This window comes from Dipodomys spectabilis, unplaced genomic scaffold (genome assembly GCF_019054845.1).
Source record: "Dipodomys spectabilis isolate Male_0828 unplaced genomic scaffold, ASM1905484v1 ptg000015l, whole genome shotgun sequence".
Classification (NCBI taxonomy): Eukaryota; Metazoa; Chordata; class Mammalia; order Rodentia; family Heteromyidae; genus Dipodomys; species Dipodomys spectabilis.
Window position 1 is genome coordinate 2958468 of NW_024870692.1, and position 24033 is coordinate 2982500.

The 24033-nt window shown below is 38.1% G+C and overlaps 1 protein-coding gene across 1 annotated transcript in view; it reads right to left on the bottom strand.

Annotated features, from left to right (window-relative positions):
- Positions 1–24033, bottom strand: part of Ca8 (carbonic anhydrase 8) — an 86811-nt gene that overhangs the window by 19017 nt on the left and 43761 nt on the right. The window contains exons 4-8 of the mRNA XM_042665957.1: positions 13473–13568; positions 9266–9328; positions 7626–7674; positions 6267–6379; positions 503–651 (exon numbers count right to left, since the gene is read on the bottom strand). Coding sequence (XP_042521891.1) covers positions 517–651; positions 6267–6379; positions 7626–7674; positions 9266–9328; positions 13473–13568 — 456 coding nt within the window. The 3' untranslated portion in view covers positions 503–516. The remainder of the gene's footprint in view (positions 1–502; positions 652–6266; positions 6380–7625; positions 7675–9265; positions 9329–13472; positions 13569–24033) is intronic.

A 24033-nucleotide genomic window follows, 5' to 3' on the forward strand; every position in this document is an offset into this window, starting at 1 on the left:
AATTATGCACCATTTTTAAAAAAGCCTAGTTTGCATAGGACAAGTATTGTCAGATCCACCTGACAGTAACCAATAGACATGATGATCAGATGTACATTAGGTAAGATGTCCAACATGGTGGCACAGGTGCTCTTCTAGCTCCTTCCTTTGTGTTGCTTGGCCACTGGAAGGTGACTGCTGAAGCTTCAGAAAATAACACAGCTAATTACTTAAGGAGTTCCTTACAGAATGATGGTTCTTTGCCACATGTGCTTTTCCAACAAAACCCATAATTAAAGGTGTTTTGGTAGAGAAAGATGAGAATCAGAATTTTTTTGTCCATTATTATGTGTAAATAGCCAACTAATTTGTCATGAATGGATCTTGAGAATGTATCATAGACTTTATCAAAGTGAAGACTACTTGTTTTGATGCTAAATTATCAGGTTGACCATAAAGTGGCTTTGGAATACTAAATTCAGATATCCAAGCTCCTAATTTTCCTTAATTAATCTGCACATACCCTGAGGGAGATGGCTACTGAAATGCAGCTCTGATTACTCTGTCACTAAGTGGCTGAGTAGGTCGAAAGTTGTCTCCCAAAATTCCATCACAGCCTTCCACAAGTTCTGCCCCCTTAACATGCGTCCTCAGCCTGCGAAATTCTTCTATCTGAAATTAAAAGCACAACAAAATAGATAACTCATTTATAAGACATTAACAGGATTCAAGTTTCATAAGTAACTCAAATGCATGAATTATAATACAAAAGAGAAAATTAAAATTAAACATCAGAGAAAAAGACAATTCTTCCTGACTTAAGTGAGATATCTTACAAGGCTATCCTTAGAATTAGAAAGGTTGAGGTATGGCTCAAGTGGTAGAACAGCTGCCTAGCAAATGCAAGGCCCTGAGTTCAAACATTAGTACTACCAAAACAATTAGGGATCAAAGTATCTAGATAACTCCAATAGCCATAGACACATGCTGGATTTGTGTAACATGAAAATGATACACACCTCTGACAAAAAGCTTTGTGCCTGTCTATACCTCTAAAAGAAAGGATGAAGAACAAATGACTTCTTAAATGCTTCCCAAATGCATATTCTGGTGTTATCATATATTAGTTCTGATTACAAGTTAGATTTGACAGGTAAATTCAACAGGAGATTTCTTGCTGCTCCTCTCCTAGCAACAGCAACTCTCAAGTTCATTTCCCTTTATCTGGCAGCTGGTCTACACTATTACATGTGAAAAGAGTCCCAAACTCATGAGGTCCCTTCCCATCAGCTGCAAGACAGTTTCTCTCATTTGCCCAATCTAAGCCTTCTAAGAAGACTCAGAGCCTGGCAGGTATGACCCTCTTAGAAGTGTTTAAGCAAAAAGCAAAGATGTGATAAACACTTTCCAACCTCATTCCTGGTTATTAGTTGCTTTATGCATCATCTGTTATTTCATTAAAGTGCTGTATAGTCACAAAACAGCCAGTCTTCACTTTTTGCAGAGAGAGGAAAGTGAGGCTAGAGGTTAAGAAAATCTCAAAATAGGCAGTGCCAGAAATCTAACAATACTATGTTTATTTCTAAATAGGTAGTACCTGTTTAGAAAGTCGAATCAAACCAATGTATACAATATCCTGCAAATATCCCAGAGTATTGAGCAACGTGATTTATAGAGCATAAATGCACCAAACACTATTCAAGAAGGGAAAAAATATATAAGGGCTATAAATGTGGCTCCGTTGTAAAATATTTGTCTAGCATGTGCAAGGCCCAGGGTTTGATCCCCAGCAACATTCATACATATACACATGTACATCTACAAAGGCCCTAAATAAAACACAACTGAAAAGAAGAAATGAAACAGATCAACTGTATCCAAACTCAAAAGGGTCTATGAAATCCCTAAATGATAAGCAAAATGTCACATGTACATTTTGTTAAGGCAAACATCCCTGACTCCTAAACCATTGAATCCCTCAAGATTCTAACTCAAGCCTCTCCCATAAATGCTAGGGCACAAAGTTGGGGGAAAAATCAAATTGTCTCTTAAGTTAAAAGCCTGGTTACAAAGATTTTAACGCTTTATTAAGGTTTCTGGTGTTTTATTTTCCATGTTTCCAAATACTAATTGATTTCCTCAAGTGAATCTTTAAGGATTCATAAGAGTAATATAAGAAGAACAGTCATGAAAATAACTCAGCCTAGTTCCAAAGATACAGTAAGTATTTAGTGATAGCTCTCTTATGTAAACCTTTAGCACTTTGAGATAAATATTTGACTACAATTGATAGCAAACCAATTCACTGAGAAAATTCAGTCTTCTGTCTTACCATTCTCTGCATGCATAGCTATCCATGTAGAAATGACAGAATTCATAAACCATGGATGGGATAGGTGGTGAACAAAGTAGACCAGAAAATTAACTGCTCAGATACATCTTAAAAACCAGTCCATTTTTTATTGACTTTGAAGTTGATCTTAATTTTATATTCACATATCCTGAACTGAAGAAACATTCTTCAAGCCCCGAGGCCTCAGCCTTAAGTTCATTCTATGAAAAACAACTTCCTTGCAAGAAATGAGTCATATCAACAGCCAGCCTCAAATCACTGCTATCTTACAGAAAACTATTTCACAGAAATATTTCCCTCTGATCACAGTAGTACTTTGAAGATTTCAAACATCCAAGGAGATTGGGGGAGGGGGCAGAGCATCTTTCTAAAATGCCAATTTTTCTGATATAACCACCCCTCACAGAAGCCTTTAGTCACTTCAAATGGTTTCAAGTGCATACTGAATCAGCCCATGGTGAAATAGAGACTGATGCATAAAAAGAATGTTTCAGGATAAAAGCCTTCAACAAACTCAAATGCCAAAGAGTTACAGAGACCGTCATTATTACATGTGTCTGAATGTGCAATTGCATAGATTTTTTTAAGACTACTGTGGTTAAATATAGCATTTCCTTTTAACCAACTTAAGACAAATATTTATCTGCATCTACATAGATTAAAAAGTCACAGGAGACAAAGAGGCAGGGGAGAAGGAAAAAGAGGAGCAGAGACAAAGACATAGAGATTCACTGGTAACAATTACTAGCTGATCTGAGCATCAAATTAATTTTTCTTCTTGAAATTAGAATGCAATTCCCATTCCTGCCTCCTCTTCAAGCAGGTGTGGTCATGCAACCCGTTCTAGTCAGTAGACAGGACAGATAAGTACAGCCTGTCATTTCTATTCTTGAGAAAACTCTCTTGATGTCTATATTCATCTTCCTGCTGGCCACATGCTCCTCCAAGGGCCACCTGGGAAAAAATGTGTGAAAGGTAGAAGACTGTACAGAGACAAACCATCACTATGAATCAGAAACACATGCTAGATTTTATGCCAGTATGAAGTAAGTTATCCACTATAAAGCACCAACATTTTGAGGTTTCCCTGTTACAACAGCTGGCATCTTTGATAGTAAATCTCAAATCTATTCATCTTTAGTACAAGGCTCTAGTCTTGAAATTTCTAACTTCTTCACTATTTTTCACCAGACTAACTTTTAATAATTTTCAGGAACTATTTTCTAAGCTTTGCAGCCTCAGTTAAACTCCTTCCTTATGGGTTTTCAGTTTGTTGGGTTTCTTTTTTCCTTTTTCTTCATATGTGTGTGTGTGTGTGTGTGTGTGTGTGTGTGTGTGTTACTGGTTCTGTGTCTTGAACTCAGGACCTGGCCGCCATCCTGGAGCCTTTTTCATAGCACCACTTCTGGCTTTTTCGGAGTAGTTTATTGGAGATAAGAGTCTCATGGACTTCCTGCCTGGGCTGGCTTTGAACCACGATCTTCAGATCTCAGCCTCCTGAGTAGCTAGGATTACAGGCATGAGCTACTGGTGCTCAGTGCCTTTCTTGTATGTTTCTGACACAGATTTTTAGCAAAATTATAATTGTTAATGTAGTTATCTTAGTGTTCAACTCTATGGTTAAGTTTCTGCAAGTAAAGATTGCTTATCTCTGTGCCCTGTGTCTAGTTGGCACTCAGGAATAGTTTCGTAGAAGAATAAATAGATGAAGGAATTAGGAAATGCCACATAGAAAAAATCAAGGCCCAAAGGAAATGTATTTAAAAAAAAAACCTAAAATAATAACAATATGTATGGGGAAGGGGAAAGCAATAGAGGAAGGCATTCTGATTAAAATATAACTATGCATGTGCAAGATAAGAACATGAAACCTATTGTTACAATTAGTACATGTCAAGAAAAAAATGAATGATGGGAAAGTAAAACAAGTTCTCTTGGAGGCCAGTTTGTGCCAGCCAGAGGCCAGAGAGAAAATAAAGGGAATGAGAATGAATATGACTGACATATTTTGCATGTATATCTGAAAAATACAGTGTTGAAACTGTTCTACAAGGGGAATGGGAGGATGAAGGGAGGATGAAGGAGGGTAATGGAGGGTGAAAGAGATCAGGTTTCATTGCATGCTTGTGTGGAAGTAAAGCCTCCTTGTGTAGCAATTACATACTAGCAAAAAGAGATTTTGAAAAGTATTGAAAGAAAAAATGAAAGGCAGAGAGAGGAGAGGCTGAATAGGGAACTGTTAAAATTATTCCCTAAAAAGGCAGAAATAAGGAGAAAATGTTAAAGAGAGCTTTCTTAAATATTAAAAAAGGGAGGATTTTAAAGATTTAAGGCCAAACAAAAGAAGACTTGAATGAGAAGTTAGTAAACGTAAGCTTCTTAACTTACAGAAATGATGGAAGATCTTTTCTTTAAAAAAAAAAAAAAGCAACCTTTAAGACTTTATTAAAGAAAACCTCAGAAACTTTGTTCTGAGTATTAAAGTCTTTGAGGTTGATCATGAAAGGGAAATACAACCTTCTAGAAGTATCCCTTAGGCAGATCTCTGCTGGACAGGAAATATTTAAAGCACCTTTTTTATAATAATACAACGATCATTGTTCATTCATTTGTTCCTGCGTGTATGGATCCCAAAAATTTACAAATACTAGGCAAATGCTCTACCACTGAGTTAAACACTCAGATCCTTCCAAATTGTTGTTTATACCTTATAATGATGTTACCACATGTTCCTTTTTAAAAAATTTATTGTAAAGGTGATGTACAGAGGGTTAAAGTCAGGTAATGAGTTCATTTCCTTTTGAACAGTGTCACCTTTTCGCTCCTTCCCAGTTTTTCCCCTCCCACCTGACTCCCTCCACATACACACACAAGTTGTAAAGTTCATTTCCAACATAGTATCTAGTGAGTTTCACTGTTGAATTGGTTCACCCTTTGTCCCACTGGTTCTGTGCTTCCCCTTTCCCAAGTCAAATAAACTTATATACAAGACAAAGGGTACAGAAATCAAAAACAGTGACAAAAGGGAATACACCAAAGGAAAAAAACAAAAAACAAAAAAATGCAAACAGTACAATAAAAAAAAAGCCTCTTGTTTCCATTTCTTGGAGTTCATTTTGATAAGCGTCATTTTATACGGTCATATGCATGTAGCTATTGAGCTCTTGTGATCCTCTCCTAAAAATATCCTCCTTTGTTCTCACTGTGTGAATGTTTAGACTGCTGTTTAATTAATCGTGACAAGTGTAATTATTTGCCTTACTATCTATTGGGTTTCTTGTAGCTATCACATGTTCTATCAACTGACTCCCCAAGTACTCCAATCTTTTTTTTTTTTTTTTTAATGTTAGGCTGGTCTGGAACTCCTGACCTTTCACCTTACCTAATAGCTAAGATTACTGGTATGTTCCACCCCAGTTAGCTTACATTAGTATTTAAAGCACCAATAGCACCTCAGCAGAACTTAAGGCTACAGGAAAGTGACCAAAAGTAAAGCCAATGAACAATTTAAAAGTTTTCACTCCAGCTCCACTGTCTCTCCATATACAGAAATCTCTGTGCATGCCAAGGAAGCTCTAGCAAATAGCCTGCATGTGACCCATAGAGATAATGAGCACCCACACCTTATTTTCAGGCCTTTTTCTTCCATTTGGGAAAACCACATACAGGAATGATTGAACTAATCAAAAGTTTGGATCTTTCTATTATTCTATTTATTCTAACATAAAATCCAGGTCATAAATGAATGCTAGGTTTTGTTCATCCTTGACCTTTCCTTTGCTTTCACTAGCTCAAGACATTTAACTTTCATCTGAAAAGGTGCAACTGGTCTAAAGGGAGCTTAAACATGAAACAGACATTTTCTTTTTACAGAAGTAATGTTTAACCTTTAACTCAAAATTTCACTCTCAAAGATTTAAAAGAGCATACTCACCTGTAGCTGGGATATAGTTAAAGGGTATCGGAATAATATCCAGGTAACACCTTCGCTGCAAGGTGGGATCGTAAGAGAGCCTTCATAGACCCAGTAATCCCGCAGCAGAGGGTCTAGGCACAGACATGGACATGTCATGAAAATGCAGGTTAATAATCTTGAAGATTCCAACAACTCCCCAAGCTACAAGCTGACCTAATAATACTTCATAGAGAGATATCATTTTTAAGGTAGAAGTTCACAAATGTATTTTTAAATTAATCACTGTTGGAGTAAATAATGGAAGACAACATGATAAATAATCCATTTATTTACAGTGATTTATATCAATGGATTACTATATGTATCTGTCAAATTTTATTTAGAAAATCTATTAATGTTTTAGGTTTTTTTAATACTGGATGATCTACCTCACTGATTCATGCCTCATATTTATTAAACATTGTGCTAACTGCTGTCCTGAGTATTATACATCAATTCACTTAACCTTCATAAAAAAACAAAGAGATTGATGCTCTTACTAGCCCCACTGTTCAGATGGGAAAAGTAAATCACAAGTTAGTAAGTTTCCCAAGGTCACACAGCTTGGTGTAACTGGCAGAAGCAGGACTGAAATCTTTTAGGGTGGCTTCAAAGCTATATTTTTAACCATGAGTTTCTAGCCCACTTTCCACTGCTTCTTCAACAGTAAAATATTAAAGTCATAATATAATAGGAAAAGCAAATCACTCTTATCAAATCATCTAGTTATACATCACAAGATTTCATGACTGAACATGAGTATTTGCTTAACACATAACAAATTGGTTTGTTGTAGAGCAATTAAATATAGAAAGCAAAGGATATATACAGTGAATTGACCTATTTCATGTTGTTTGAAACACTACAAAACAACACATTTTAGGCAGAAAAAGTCAAGATAAAAATTCTATACAAAGCCTCCTAGAACTCCAAGTTATAGTCTAAGTATCTTATGCACAATTATTATAGGAACAAAATTACAATTAGAAAACTATGTAAATAACAGTATTACTAAATGATGTAGTCTTGTAAAATTATATACAAAATTTATTTCACTCTAACATGGATGAATAAGAAGTTCACTGATCGATATTATACTGAAACTTTTCACAGAGGTAGCAATGTTAATCCCAAGAAATTTTTCATGGATTAATGGAGCCAGTGACAAAGAGTTTCTTTATTATTCCAAAAATTTTAGACCTATATTTATGGTCATCTGAAACTGGTACCTTCTACAGAGAAGATGAATTGTAAAGAAACTTTATTCACTAATAGCACACATTTAAAATTCAGTATTCACAGATAAAATTCATTTTATGCCATAAATGACATGCTTACCTGGTAATAAAGTGTTAGGATTAAAGCAAGGAATTGTTTTGGACTTTCCCTGAAAAATTAAAAACAAATATTCACTCCATGTTAAGGTAAAATCCCTAATTTTTTAATAAAATTTATTAGGACTGAATCCATTTTCTCCATGATCTCATCAGGTTGCCTAGATTGGAGGTGTGTCGCTCTCTTCTCATTGTAGCAAAATTGATGAGTTCCAAAAGAGTCACTCCTACTTGAATCTGTGATTATTTACTACTGCATAATTCTTGACATGGAGTTCACCATTAATGTCCAGTTGTCATATATAAACTACCTTTTTATGCTTCTAACACATTCATACCCAACATAGGCTGAATATATCTTGGAGTAAAACACTTGAACTGGCTTGAGATATTCTTTGAAATTATTTCTTCTTGTGTAGAGCTCAGCTCCTAAGTGGCACTGCAATCTGGCTGGACAAAAATCTGTGCCATTTGGGTTTGGAAATTCAGTGCTAGGATCTATTTAGGGAGCTTTCTCATTCAGAAAAGGAGATCTGAAATTCATCAATTTTTTTTCCAAAGAGGGACTTAAATTTCAAAGGAATGATCAGTGCCACATTCAATAATTTACACTTAGGGGTTTTATTTTAAATTGTATCATTTAAATTGTCTTTGAAGTCAGGCAAGCAATGGGCTCAAGTCTATAAACCTAGCTACTAGGGAGGCAGAGATCAGGGGAGTGGGGTAAATACCAGGCCAGACAGTAAACTTGGTAGAACTCCATCTCATTCAATGGCTGGGCATAATGACACAAATAGGAAAACCACAGCCCGTGACAGTTCAGTTATCACTTGAGACCCTACCTCAAAAACAACCAATGCAAAAAGGGGATAGGGGAATGGCTCAAGTGGCAGAGTGCCTAACAAGCGTAAGGTTAAGGTTTTTTTTTAAAGAAGGTTCTTGTGGCACATAGACCTATTAAAACAGGTTGAACGTCTGCTATAGGATTACTCTGTGAACACAAATAAAACAGGGGAAGTTATCACAAGTTCCTTCCTTTCTTTCTGGAACTATTTTATACAGGATTAACTCTAGTCCACCTCCCTGACCCCGTCTCTGATGTTGATTAATGTCTTATCAGCTGAAAAATGAGGGAGATTTTCTAGCTCATTTCTGCGGAACAAATATGGGCTGGAAATACATGTTCTCCTCCTTTATACCTTGCTTTTCTTGTCTAGGCTGGACTTCCAGGGGCTAGAGACTGAGTTCCTAAGGGCAGTTAGATAGGCAGGCACACAGTCTTACATGACCAACCCCTTATCAAATTTGTAGCCATCTTGATTCAGGTGAGCTTCCCAGGTTGTTAGCACCTTACATGTGTAGTGACACATCATTACATCATTGCTGAGGTAATCAGCAGCATGCCCACAAGATCTTATATGGAAGAGACACCAGAAGCTTGTTCTGGTGCCTTTTCCCTTTGCTGATTTTTTAAATCTATTACTTTACACTGGACTTAATCATAACTATTAAATATAATACCTTTTCTGGTTCTTTAGGGTAGGACCATGAATGAAGCTAATCTTGATATGGGAGAGCTCTGTGTGAAGGCACTGGGATCTCTTACATATCCGTATTTCTGTTTCCTTTTAAATAATGATTTACCTTATATTGAATATCCTGGAGTATTTCAGTCACGGCTTTCAGACCAACATGTTCCTTCCCTATCTGAAACATATAAAGTATAAACCACAAACACAACAGTTTTAGCATTCAGCTTTTAATTAAAGTAACTAGCAGAAGCTAGGGTCAAATCCTCCTACTTAGGGAATTAAAATGACCTTTCTATTTATAGCCAGGCCACTATCTACTAAATGTAACTAAATTTGTAGCAGCTCGTAGAATAAAGAATTGGCTATGATATCCAAGAATCCATTTTAAATTCATCTTCCTACCTATACGTATCAGTCAGAGTGTCACATATATCAATTCATAAAAGGCTGCTATATAAAACTGTCAGGAAGAGTTCTGAATTAATATGACTCAGTACATGCCCAAAACCCTTGCCTTTTTACCTTTGGCATTTATAGATCACTAATATAAATATTTTATCAAAGTTGAAAATTTTTATTAACTCATAAAAGTGGGTATATGGTTTCTTCTGTTAAAGTTATCAAAATGAGAACTCATTTCTCAATTATCACTAGTTATAAATCATCATCACTAGTCAAAATTCTACAGCTACCTCTTTATTCTTGAATAAGGATATTTTTCATAGCCCTCTTTTTATGTTTCACATATTTTAACATACAAAAATGCTCCCAAAAAATTGAGACTTGAAAAATATAAGCTGAGTCCTACTTTTTAACAGCTGGTGAGGTCCGTGACAAGGAAGAAGGTAACAGCAGAGGTCACTTAATCCCTCACAGAAACAATCTCTTATACTTAGCTTTTGCTCCTCCACCCACATTTTTGCAGGACAGCCTGCAAGAACAAAGCATAGCTGTCAACCTGCAAACAGTCTCTGTTTCTCTCAACATCAACAAACTGTGAGATGCACAGGATAAAGAAAAGAGACAAACAACACTTAATATAAGGCAGACCAATCAGTTCATTGTAACCAAGGTATATGCTACTTTCTAAGCAAAATTTTGAACTTTTTAAAGTTTACTTTTTTAAAAAACACCTAATGCAAATATATGCATAAGTGAAGAAATCACAATCTCAAGCAGAAGCCTTATGCTCAGGAGAAAGGAACCATCATTGACTTAGTGGTTTAACCAGGAGACAAAACTTGGACACCTGTGCCTCTAGCTGTGGTCTACCTCTACCTCATATATCTCCTGATGGATTTTAAACCCTAAAAAGAGTCCACATCTGCACATTGTTAGGCCATATAATGCACTGGTCTAGGAGTGAGCAGCTTTTCTTAACTGCCTGAGTTCTAATCTTGGTACCTCCACTTTTTAGTTGTGTGACTTTGGGCAGGTTTACTTTAACCTCTATATTCTTCCTCAGCAACACAGTGGAGAAGATAATAGTCACATGGTTGAAGGTTAAAATTAAATTAAATTATTTAGAACACAGACAAGTATGGGGGTAGGAACCCAATTTTTTTCTACCAAGAATCATATGGATATTGATAACATCATTCTTAGGCCATATAAAATTATCAATGCAGACTGATAGTTTCAGAAAGCCAATAAGAAGCATACGTGTCTGCCCCACTGTGTACCCAGAAGTTCCCCACCCCAGTCTGTCACGTCATAATTCAATTCATGTCATCCTTGCATTTGTAACCTGAATTCAGCATCAAATACAGATTCTTACATACAGAGCACTTAATCATTGTAATTTGTTCCTTCTCTCCATAAAGATTTTTATCTATAAAACTTTACCCACGAAAACTACAAAAAATTGCATCAATTACTTTGTGAGTTTCCTTCTTTTGCCAAAAAGTTTACATGAAGAGATTATGACCACCAAAAACCAAGTGTAGCCAACCATCTTCACACTACAATCCTACAGCCATTCATCTTCAATGTTGCCAAGGAGACTGGGACCATGAGACCAATAACTCCCTTTCCTCTCACTCTTCCATCCTTTACCACCCTAAAGAACTCTGGGCATTTCTCTTCTCCTAGAGCCTAACTTTGTTCCACCTGTTTTCACTTCTAACTCTGTTTCATCTTTTGTCCATTGTACTCCTTGTATACAGGATGGCTCTGTTCTTGACATGGCCTCCCACTATCTCCTGTCTAGGTCTCTCCAGACTGCAGCTCTCTCAGGCCTTCCTTGTGGACACTGGGCAGTCTCCCAGGGAGAGGGAAGAAAGCTGTCAGTCTTCCCATATCACCTTTAATTTAGTATCTCTCACTCACAAGCACAGACAATTTTCCTTAGTTGACTGTCTACTTCTGATGCCATCATGTCTTCACTGTCATTTATGGACCCACTGGGCACTCCTCCTAGGCACCTCCTCCTCTGTCCTCCTGAGAGCCTTGCGAGAAACCTGACCCCTCCATCCTTCACCTTCAGCACACCTACTGAGACCATACCCTGCATTCACTTTCATCTGAAGTCCAAACAACCATTCTCTCTGACCATTCTTACATCGCTCAGCTTTCTCCTCCTCTGTTCCTCTCTTTCCTTTTACTAATCATTAAGAACCAAGGCTTTCTTGCTCCTCTTGACTTCATCTCCTGCCCTCTCTCTGCTGGGCTGAATGCCATCTCTTCCCCCACCAGCAAGTCTCTATCCCTACATCTTCTCTGGCCATCTGTGATACAATAGATCAGCACAATTTGCTAGAATGCCTTGCTCTCCTTTGCCTGGACAGAAAACTGTCATATGCTAACTTGAACAATCATGAGGACCAGACACAAGTGTCTGTTTACTCTCCCCCTTACTGTTTATTCTCCTCCCCTCTAAGCTACTCCAAAGCCCAACCACACACCCTTGATCCCTCATTCCATAAATAATGTTGCTTTGTCTGTCTCAGATATACCAGAGGCCATAAGTCATGAACTACCCTAATATTTTTGCCTTTCTTTGCCTCTAAATTGGCCCTTTTCCTCTTGGCCCTCTATTTCAGAGAAAGGATGGCTTGCCACCAGTCCAACTCATTCCATCTATGTGCATTCTCCAGCTCATGCACTCATTTCTCCTCTAAGACTTTTCTGTATATGCTATCCTTTCTCTTTTTCAATATTTTTAAACTCAACGACTGTACTAACTCTTGTTGCTTAGAACAGAATTACAAGATCTTTAATTTCATAAATACCACTAGCAATTGCCTCTTTTGTCCTTATCTCCAGTCAAGCTTCTTAGAAGTCAAGTCCATACTCATTGGCCACAATGTCCTCTCCACTGCTCTAAGCTGAGAGCCAGCCCCCAGGAGGGAAGGGTGATGTCCCTCTACCTCTGCCTTCTGTGTTTCTGGGATGAGAGGTGAACCACTGCACCCAAGTAAAATTATGTCTTTAATGAATGAGATTACCAAGTTATTAGTTAAATCATTTTGATTGATACTTTGTAACATTGTTCTGCTTTATATATGTGTGTGTTGTGTGTGTATGTATATAAAATAGAAAGAATATAAAGCTCATGAAAAAGTTACATAATAAATAGTGAGAATTCATTTTAAAAATAACGATATGCTTTTAAATGCTATAACACTTGTTATACTTTCAACACTCTGATCTTAACTTTTTTGGGGGGAGGTCCAGTCGTGAGGCCTGAACTCTAGGCCTGAGCGCTGTCCCTCAGCTCTTCAGCTCAAGGCTAGAGCTCTACCACTTGAGCCACAGCACCACTTCCGGCTTTTTTCTTTTTGCTTATGTGGTGCTGAGGAATCGAACCCAGGGCCTCAGACATGCAAGAGAAGCGCTCTACTACAGAGCCAACTTTCCAGCCCCCTCTGATCTTATCTTGTGTCATGTTTCCTATAAGAAACTTCAAATCATCTTCAAATGAAAATTATTAATAACAAAGAGCTAACGTAATCCACTACATGATTATATTATTGATTTTTCTTAGGTTTTGCAGTAAGCTTGGGTTTAAAGATATTTCTGAAATTCTTCTTCATAAATGAAATGAACTCTACCTTCAGGAGATGCTTTCAAAATCATTTCTCCCAAGACTCTGGATGCTACACTGAGGAAAATAATAAGTAAACTACTTTCTAGTAAGGAATTTGGCTGAACTCTCATGAACTGAAAAGATGGAGTTTTATATTTTTACATTATCAGTGTTCTCTGTATCTGTGTTTGAATTTTACCTCTGAGTAGTAAAGTTGAAAGAATAGAAAGTATTTTACAAATGACTTGGAAATCAGCATCTCCTAATCAGTACAACTGTAACAATGGTTTACCTGAACGAACAGGGCAATGATGGCTATGCCATGCGGCTTCCCCACAGCCTCATCAATGCTGCCAAACAGAGTGGAGTTCCAGTGGATCAGGTGCAGCTGGTGGGTGACAAACACACATCATATCACTAGTGCCCTTCCTTGTATGCACAAATAAAGTGTATCTTCATCTTCACTGTATCTCTATGGTATCTGTGCAACAAGGAAACCACAGGTAGACTGTTGCCTGAATAGGAGTTCTCTGCAGGAATTCTTCCTTCTTACTTCTTCCTTGAATTCAGTTCAGGAGAAGCACATCAAGGAAAATTTCAAAGATTTCCTATTGATTCAATTATCTTTCCTTAAATGCCATTCCCTCTGGATCTCAATGGAATGAAACTCCAGATCTGGGCACAAACACCATAATTCATTCAAAGGAGAGTATAAGGTAGAGTGAGGCATGGGGGAGGGAGCTCAGAAGCTCAGAAGCTGTTTGTGTAGTACATATGAGAAGCCCCAGGTTTCATCTCAGCATGATAGATAGACAGACATACAGATGGACGGAAGGACGGACGGACGGACGGACGGACAGAGATAGATAGATAGATAGATAGATAGATAGATAGATAGATAGATAGATAGATAGATAGATAGATAGATAGATAGGTGGGGGGCAAAAGAAGAAATAAAGAAATGGGATTTCTATTTGCAATCCACCCAGAGTTTCCACCAGAAACTATAGGAAGCCAGTCTCAAATACTGGCAAATTATTTCAACTTAGAATAACCAAAGAGAGCACACTATTTAAAGAAATGCTATTTTTTAAGCCATGGTAAAATAACAAAGGCTGTTGTAAACCTAAATAGAACTAGATAGAGCTAGATAGAAATTTTTTTCTGTGAAAAAATGCCAATGAGGGCAGAGAAGCCTACTTCATATATCTGTGGAGCTTCCAAGTGTCTCTAGAGCATTCCCTTGCTCCTACAGTACTGAAAACACCTGCAAGAGACCAGCTGAGCTCCCTCATTAAAAATCAAATTGCGACTGAGCTTCTTAGTATAGCAGCCACTAGGTAAAATCTTCTGCCAGAAATACTATCTTCATTATAGCTTTTAATCAACTGTGTCATTTACCACCTTAAGACATTTCCCTATTTGAAAATTAGCTTTCAATACAAAAACACACAACTAAAATTCACTATTTTAGCAACTATACTAAAATAGTTTTTCAGTCTCATGAAGATGGTCAGTTTTCTAATTTTTCCACTGCTGAATTTGTCCATGTGCAATATAAGACTATAAAACTGGCCACTAGAGGGAGGTAATAAAATCAGTAATAGAAACAAGTAACAGACTAATACAGTGAAGATGGGACTGTGAAAAACACAGGTGAAAGAAATCCTTAATCCTGTTTGTCACCCATTATCCACCAGTTTGTGAACTAGAAAAAAGTTACTCCCAACAGGTGGTAAACTACCACATAGGGTCCTTGGTTAACAAAGATGAAAGCAAACAGAATTCAGGTGAAGATGAACAGGTACCTGATTTTGTCACTTTCCTTTATCAAATAACCAGAGGAGTTGTTACAAGAAGCTATGGACTCAATGTGGCTAAACTAGCAGATGATCCTGAAGAATTTTAAAGACAGAAGCCCACAAGTAAAAAAGAGCTGGAAGAATTAGTAAATATGAAAAGGAAAAAATTAAAGTATTTTGCAAAATTATGGATGACACATAATGTAAAATATCTACAAAAGTGAACAGACAGTTTCAAATGGAAGAAAGACAAACTTCTTTACCTAAGGTGAAAACTACGTTTTTTAACCAATTTTAAAAAGGAGAATTAAAAATACCAACTGTACAAAGTAACTCTCCACTAACAGCCCATCTTTGTGTGACATGTAAGCATAAAATTATGACCATGAGCCAGGTACCAGTGGTTTATGCCTGTAATCCTTGTTACTCAGGAGGCTGAGATCTGAGGATTGTGGTTCAAAGCCAGTGTGGGCAGGATAGGCCATGAGACTCTTATCTGCAATAAACCACTAGAAAACTGGAAGTGGTGCTGTGATTCAAGTGGTAGAGCAGTAGCCTTGAGCTGAAGAGCTGAGGGACAGTGCCCAGGCCCAGAGTTCAAGCCCCATGACCAACGAAAAAGAAAATTATGACCATAGTATATTCCTTTTAGAAACAGATATTTTTTACTCTTGAAAAGTTTGATTCCTATACTACCATTTCAAAGGATAAACATATAAATACTTTTGGATCTGAAGACTTCCATTATATAATTTAAAAATTTCCTGGATAGTAAGTCTCATATAAAATCTAAACCTTTTAAACAAAACCTAAAATGAAAGAATATAATAAATATATTTGGAGGATACTATACATTTTTAACAGATATTTATATTTGTTTCAGTCCAGACAATTGGCAACAGTATAAATCTGGTAGGATTCTACCTTTCACTTTGAATTAAATTAATTTTATAGTATCACCAATTTATTCACCATGAATATAAGAATATTCCATAAGAAATAAAGTTATTGACCTTTTAGAAACTAAAGCACAGGAGAGGAATAAGATGATGTGAAATTTGAAGAATTAAACTCACATTTTTTTTTGGGGGGGGGGTGCGATCATGGGGCTTGAACTCTGGGCCTGGGCACTGTCCCTAAGCGATTCAGCTCAAGGCAAGTGCTCTACCACTTGAGCTATAGCACCACTTCCCGTTTTCTGAGTAGTTTATTGGAGATAAGAGTCTCACAGACTTTCCTGCCCAGGTTGGCTTCGAACCACGATCCTCAGATCTCAGCTTCCTGAGTAGCTAGGATTACAGGCTTGAGCCAACAATGCCTGGCTAAACTCATATTTTAAATGTTGTTAGGGCAATGTCATTCTTTCTGGTGGAGGCATAGAATTCCATTGTGTATATATACCACATTTTCTTGATCCATTCATCTACTGAGGGGCATCTGGGTTAGGAAATGGAAAGACTTGGAAACAATTATATTAAGTGAAGTAAGCCAGGCCCAAAGAAACATAGGTCCCATGGTTTCCCTTATTTGCAATAACTAGTATATGTCTGAGACAAGCAGAAACGGTCAGATAAGTTGATGTTAGGCAAAATGAACTCCAAGATAAGGATTCAAATGTTTTTTCTTTCTTGCGATTGTTTCTAACGTATTTATAAGATAATTTATTTGTTGCTTTGTATGTCCCTCCCCCACAGCATAACCCCTGCTTTCATTGTATTTGATGTTGGTATAATTTGTGGAGGGGAAGGGAAAAAACAAATTGCTTAAATAGGGATACAGGTGGACCCATTGCAACAATGAAAAACGAACTTTACAACTTTGGCTCGGGGGGAAGGGGAAAGAGGGGAGCAGGGGAGGAGGGGGAGGGGGAGGGGGGAGGGAGACAGGAAGGGATTGGAAGGGGAAACAAAGGAGGCGGCAAACAATGTAATTGTAACCCCTCTGTGCAGTATTTTCACAATAAAAAAATGTTGTTGGATGAAATTATTTTGTCATTCAAATAATAAATATTTAATGAATACCTGCTTTAAAAAAAACCCACAAGCCAACTGTAACTTCCCAGTGAATGTTAATTGTCAAGGCACTGTCTTTTGAGAAACTCATGTTCTATAACACGTTTACAATTAATAGTAAAAGACTAGATAGTTTTAGTATTTCTTCTCTAGCTGTAACAATCACATAGAAGTCTAGGGGGACAGATAAGGACTGGTCTTAAGGAAGGTCTAGGCCAAGGTTCAATCTGACATTTTCTTAGACCTCAAAACATTCTTAGGAGCTATCTTTTTCATAAATAAAACAATAATAAACAAAGAACAGGTTGTGGGGGGATGGTGATTGCCTCCCTCAACAATGTCACTCACACCTGCTCTTCAAAGAACCCTTTTTGTGTGTTTTCAGAACTTGAGGATCCTGTGTGCTATGCATGATGACTTCAATGCAGACTATAGGGCAGAAAAGGGTGAAGAGTGAATTTATAGTAGAGGAATCAAAAGGTACATCAAGGTCAACGTCAGCTGCAATTCATCATGTTGAGAGTAGCTGTCCTCAAAACTAGATAATATAGAATTCTATTGCTGTCTTCTTCCACCTGATATTCCAGAACCACAATGTAATCATGGAAAGCACACCAGATTATTTTAGTGGGGACATACTACAAAATCCCTGATCAGGACTTTTCAAAACTATCAAACAATCAAGAATAAGGAAAGCCTAGGTAGGTACCCATGGTGCAGACTTGTAAACCTAGCTACTCGGGAGGCTGAGACTGAGATTGACAGTTTGAAGCCAGCCTGTACAGTGAAGTCTATGAGACTCCATCTTCAATTCACCAGCAAAATGCTGAGCTAGATATTTGGTTCAAATGGTATGGTATCAGCTATGACCAAGCCATGCCAATTGAGAGCACAAGGCCCTGACTTCAAGCTCCAGTACCAGTAAGACAAAAAAGAGGATCACAATCGCCCAATAGCTATGTACAGATGACCATCTAAAGTGATGCTAATCAACATGAACTCCACGATATGGAAATGAGGGCTTTGTTGTGGTGGTTTTGTTTTTCTTTTCTTTTTTTTAGTGTGCTGTTTTCAGTTATTGTTTTTGTCTTTCTTTCTCCTCTGGTTTATTCCCTGTGGTCACTGTTTCTGATTTTGGCACCCTTTGTCTTGTATAAGTTTATCTGATTTGGAACAGTGAAGGGGAATCACAGAAACAGTGGGACAAAGGATGAACCAATGCAACAATAATACTCACTAGACACTAAATTGTAAATGAACTTTACAACTTGGGGAGAGACAAGTCCGGGGGAGGAAAAGTGAGAGAAAATGAGGGAGGAGGTAACACTGTTAGAAAACAAGTACATCATTACCTTATTTATGTAACTGTAACCCTTCTGTACATCACCTTTACAGTAAGATGCAATTTAAAACAAGAAAGAGAAGAGGGAAGGAAGGAAGGGAGGAAGGAAGGAAGGAAGAGAGGGAGGGAGGGAGGGAGGGAGGGAGGGAGGAAGGAAGGGAGGAAGGAAGAGAGGAAGGAAGGAGGGAAGGAGGGAGGGAGGGAGGGAGGGAGGGAGGGAAGACTGGAGAAAATGTCACAGACAGGAAGATCTCTTAGCTGTAGGATCATTACATTTCTTGCTACTTTTAGAAGCATATATTATGCATAAACCTTTAAGAAGGCTTTCAATGAAATTAATTGTATTGAATATTATCTATTAGGTAAATAAGACAATATCTTATGATATTGTATTATATGAAGATACGATATGGATATTTCTCCTATGAACCATAAAAACAGAATAAATTATGTTTTGGAATTTGTTTTTCCTTGAGGAAAGACTTCAATGTAAGTGTTTTTTATATTCTAAAATTCTAAAATATATGTAAGGAGTGGCTAAAAATGATTAAAGAAGTGGTCATCAAAATATAAATAAATTCAGGATTTATCAGAAAGGCTTCGTAATAAGTCCATTTATACAAATGGTGGATGGCATATGATAGAATGGCTTCACTCATTTCCACTTTAAATGAAGTGGAATCCTAGTTTGTTGATGACACAGCTTGCTTGTAAATGAAGTACTAGATAGTAGTGATGGTACTTTGGGTTGAAGATAAGAGTAAGTTGTTCATTTCACTGGGCCATTCTGCTATTAAGTGGAAATTTCAGATTACTACCCTGGAAATTGAGAGAACTGATTTTTTTTTAACTGAGATTCAGCTTTTCTTCAAAAGAAAATATTGGTAGATATGTGATGATCATGGGCAGATCTATGAGTGTCTCTGGACTCTTTTATTATGTTCTGATTCGTAATTAGTAGGATTAATTTAACTCCATGGTCATTTGTATTTTGTGGAAATCTAGTGCTTACTCCTCTACTCAGTCTGAAAGATCCCAGTCTTTCAGCCTGAATAATTAACTCAGTAACAACACTACAGTTGGCCTGAGGTAGCTTCTAGAAGAGGAAAGAAGATGGAATGGGGCACTACCTTAGAACATGAGTTCTTACACAGTCCTAACAATTTACTTTCTGAAAATAATCTGGAGATAACGCTCATCCATTTGTAAACAAATGAGTCTTCTGTTTCCATTTGGATTACCCACTAGGAATATGTGCACTGTGAGTTCTTCTAGGGTTTGGTTAGACATCAATCTAGATGTTGTGGAGAAGGCGTTTGTTGTTAATATGATTAACACTTGAATCCATAGACACTAAATTATACCAATTTCCTTCCACAATATAGGCAAGCCTCATCTAATTGGCTGAAGGCTTTAACAAAAAAAAACTGAAGTCCTTCAGAACAGCAGAAATTCTCTCAATTTTGTACAAGGTTAAAACTTCCTCCTGAGTTGCCAGTCTTCAAATTCAATCTTCAAAATGAATGCCTGCCCAAATATCCAGCCTTTAGACTATGTATATGTTTATACCTGCTCTATCTCTATTTCTGTCAGTCTCTCTTCCTTTCTCCCACCTTTCCCTCCTCTATTCCTCCCTCCTTCTCTTCTGATTTTCTATAGAAGCCTGACTAATGTACATTGTGTTAAAAAATAAATTTAAAAAAAAGCGTAGAGACTAAAGGAGGTTTAAGTGTGAAGAAGGTAAGTAGCCACAGGAACAAACATAAAGAACCCTAACAAAACAACGAAGTTTGGGGTTTATTCTGTATGAATAAACAGAAAAATGATTCAATAAAAATCTTATAATGGCCAGGCACCAGAATCTCACTCCTATAATCCTACCTCCTCAGGAGGCTGAGATCTGAGGACCACAATTCCAAGCCAACCCAGACAGGAAAGTCTGTGAGATTCCTTATCTCCAATTAACTAGTAAAAAACCTGAAAGTGGAGCTGTGGCTCAAATGGTAGAGAATTAGCCTTGAACTTAAAAAAGCTCTGGAACAGCACCCAGGCTCTACGTTCAAGCTGCAGAACTCACACTGAAAGTTAAAAAAATCCTCAAGTGATCAGAAAAACCTTTTGAACTACTTATATTTATTTTTATTCATTCCCTTATAACTTCAATTTCTCTATGCTTTGTAAGATATATAATGCATATAGTAATCCCCTTTCATCACTGATTCTGCTTTCAACATTTATAGTTCCTCCTGCAGTACGAATATTCTATAAATAATTCACCAATAATTTGTGAGTGCAAATTCATGAGTGCTAAACAACTTTACTGTAGTACTTTTCTGTAGTGAATTGTGAGTTTTATTATTATGATGATTCTGTTACTAACTCATAAATTAAACCCTGAATTACAGGTACATATATATAGGAAAAGTGCTCTGTATACATATGCTATCCATCCCCTTTAAATAAGAGAACTACTGTCTACATGCTAATGTGTGGCTGAAACTCACATAGACACATATTAAGGTTTCATCTAATGGGGTGGTGAAACAAAGACATTTGAAAAGTATTTATTTTATACGTGATGCTAAGTATGTGGTTTAGAAAGGAAGCAGCCTGAGTGTGATGGAGGTAAAGCATTTTTTTTCCTAATCCTCTTATGCACTGGCTCAAGAGCCGTCCAATAGACAGCTATTATGAGCAGAGGGGCCTCAGAAGACTGACTTCAAAGTCCAACCCTGCAGACACGCTCTGGGGCGTGTCTGCCCTAGGGCAAGGGCAGAATGGAGAAGTGGCAACACGGTGCTCTCCTACCCCTTGACTGGAATTCTCAGAGGCAGTGTGCACTCACAGAAGACCTCTGCGTTAGGAATCACAGGTCCGAGATTCTCTTTCAGTTCTGCCACTCTTTACCTCTGTGAACTTCACAAGTCACTAACTCCTTTGAGCATCAGTCTCTGTAACACAAGGGGAACGGTATTTCACTAGCTTGGATTATTCATGCCTTTTCGGGTCTGCCCACATGCCCTCTTTATTATTATATTCCTAGCACCTTCCGCTGTTATGAGCATTAGCTATCCATAGCCAGTGAAGGCACTGAAGCAAAGGGTGAAGACAAGATGAAGGGCAGCAGTTTAGAGGCAAGATCAAGCATATAAATGTCATTTACCATTGGTAAGGAGCTGCAGCACTGAATGGTACTGTGACTGTACTTGCTATCTGGACTCCTTGGGGACCACTAGATTAAAATGACCCTCCCCGCACAGGGTGAACTCAGACTCACTCAGGGCATTGGAAGCCTGACTGTTTTGAAATTGCAAACACCTCATGAAGCAGGTAGGGTTAAGTGTCTTCAAGTTAGCCAATGGACCGAAATCCCTACTGGAGACACTAAGGTTGGAAGGCAGATGCTGGGAATTCCTCAACTCAAGTAAGCAGCAGTTTGCAGGCTCACTGCAGCTGCTCTCCCTCAAAAGGCAAAACATTTGGCTTGGTCTCAACACAGGCATGTCAGAGTAGAGGAAAGTGGTTTTCTCTGACAACCAAGGCCCATTCTTTGCTCACTCCTATCCAAGCCCCCACCTCAAGCCTCAGCACAAGGCATGTGTCACAATGATGAAATGATTCACCTTTTCTTTAGCAGTATGACCACCACGCTGCCTTCCTCCTAAAACACCAGACCATAGGAAACAAACGTAAAATGCTCTCTCACAGTTTTATATCAGCATTTTTTTTTCTATAGGACTCACAGATTCAAATTTCCTGCACTCAATTACACTGCTCTACCATTAGTGCTTGGAAACTTTAATCTCACTATACTTAACTCGACACAATGGATAAATTTGTCCAACGTTATGAAACTGTGACAAGCCATAGCCTTATAATAATTTATGTGTCACCGAGAAAAAATAAGTTTGAAGATTTCATGGCAGCTTAACAAGAGAGCTATCTTCAAGATAAACGAGGTTTATTATTAACACAAATAACATGACAGCCTTAGAGTACAAAGGAATGAATCACGAGGGAAGGAAAAAGTAGTAAAAACCTGAAAAGGCAATTATGACTCATAAATTTCTTTCTCCAGTCCTGTGCACTCATACAAGTTTTGTGAAGTCTCCTATCTTGCAAATGCGTAATAATACTTCCTTTCAGCTGTCATCTTGTCACCTAAAGCTAAAGATTTCTAGAACTGACAGCAATTTCCCTCAGTATCCTCTTGCTGACCCTCTGTAGAAGCTCAAAATCCTACTCTTGAGACCCTGGACCAAGACCTTTTATCTCCAACTCACCAAGGCCTTTTCTGTCCCTAGTCATTTACAATACAAAGCCAGACTAAGTCTTCCTGAGCCCAGCTTTCACCACTTTTGCTTTGCTCAAAAGCCTCTAACTGCCTTTATTTCCTGCTCATCCAAGGCTTAAATTTCTCAAATGCTATCTTCCCATCCTATCCCCAAATGCTCAATACAAGCCTGACACTGAGTCTTCCCACTCTTCCCTCACCATGTTCTGCTCACCGGGAATGCCTTTCTCCACCTTGCCCACACACCCAGGCAAATCCCTCCATCCTCCTTGGCATCTGGTAGAATGCCACTGGAGAGTCAAGATGAGCAGTAAGGTATGAACGAAGTGAGGGAGAATCTGAACCAACAGAAATGAAGGAAAAGGAAAAAGTAGGATGGGATAGGTGAGATTTCCAGTTATCTCCTTCCCCATCAACAGTAAGATGGGTTCAGTTTTACCTAAATTAACCTACACCAGAACAAGAAAACTTGTGTACCATTTAGAGAGATGCAGAACTGCAGCCACCCTGAGAAGAAGGGCCTCATGTTGCAGACTTCAAGTACCACAAGGGAGATGCGACCTTGGAGTATCCATCCACATGTGGACAATACTTTTGAGAGAGGACTAAGGACTGAAATTGGGGAAATGGGGAAATAAAGAAGAGGGAAATACCAAATAAGCAGGAAGACACAGAAAAATTCCAGCATGCTATTAGGACAAATGAGAAGACTTTCTTGAAGGAAATGTGGTGGTTGATGGCGTCACTGAAATAGGGCGATGTGATCTGGCCAACGCCATCTGGTCTACATGGTTAATGGTAGGGTCTGAGGGGAAGAGGAGTCCCTCCTCCCAGGTGATGGGCATGTCTGAATCCCTGGAGGCAGGAGTGAGCATCTGGCTGCTAGGTTACCAAACCTGTCGATCCAGTGCCTGGGACTGGGAATTTCCTGTGACACTGTCACCTACCCTGGCCCTATTTAGGCCCAGGTGCTATTATGCCATGCCACTTGTCTCCATGTTCGTGTCCTGTCTCCTGGCTCCTGGTGACCATGGCATCCCAATTCAGCTCTCCATTGGAGCTGAACTGGTTTGTTGGTATTGTTTTTGTTCTTTCTTTCCTCTCTGGCCTTCATGGTTCTGTTTCCTAACTATGGTAAGTGTATTTGCTAGCTGCAGGTATTTGTAATTGGCCACCTGCAGGCCGCTAGTGCTGCAATCAAGACTCCAAAATTTGACCTCTCCAAATGTGGCTTCTCTATTTTCTCATGATTGGATTTATATATCTGATTTAGGATACAACATCACAAATACCCTAGAAGGAAGCCACAAGAGCTGCAAGGAAGCAAAGAGAAGTCAGGACAGAAAGACATTTGCATGTGTTGTTTTTATAATTACTAAGGCAGTTCTGAGCAATGAAAGGAA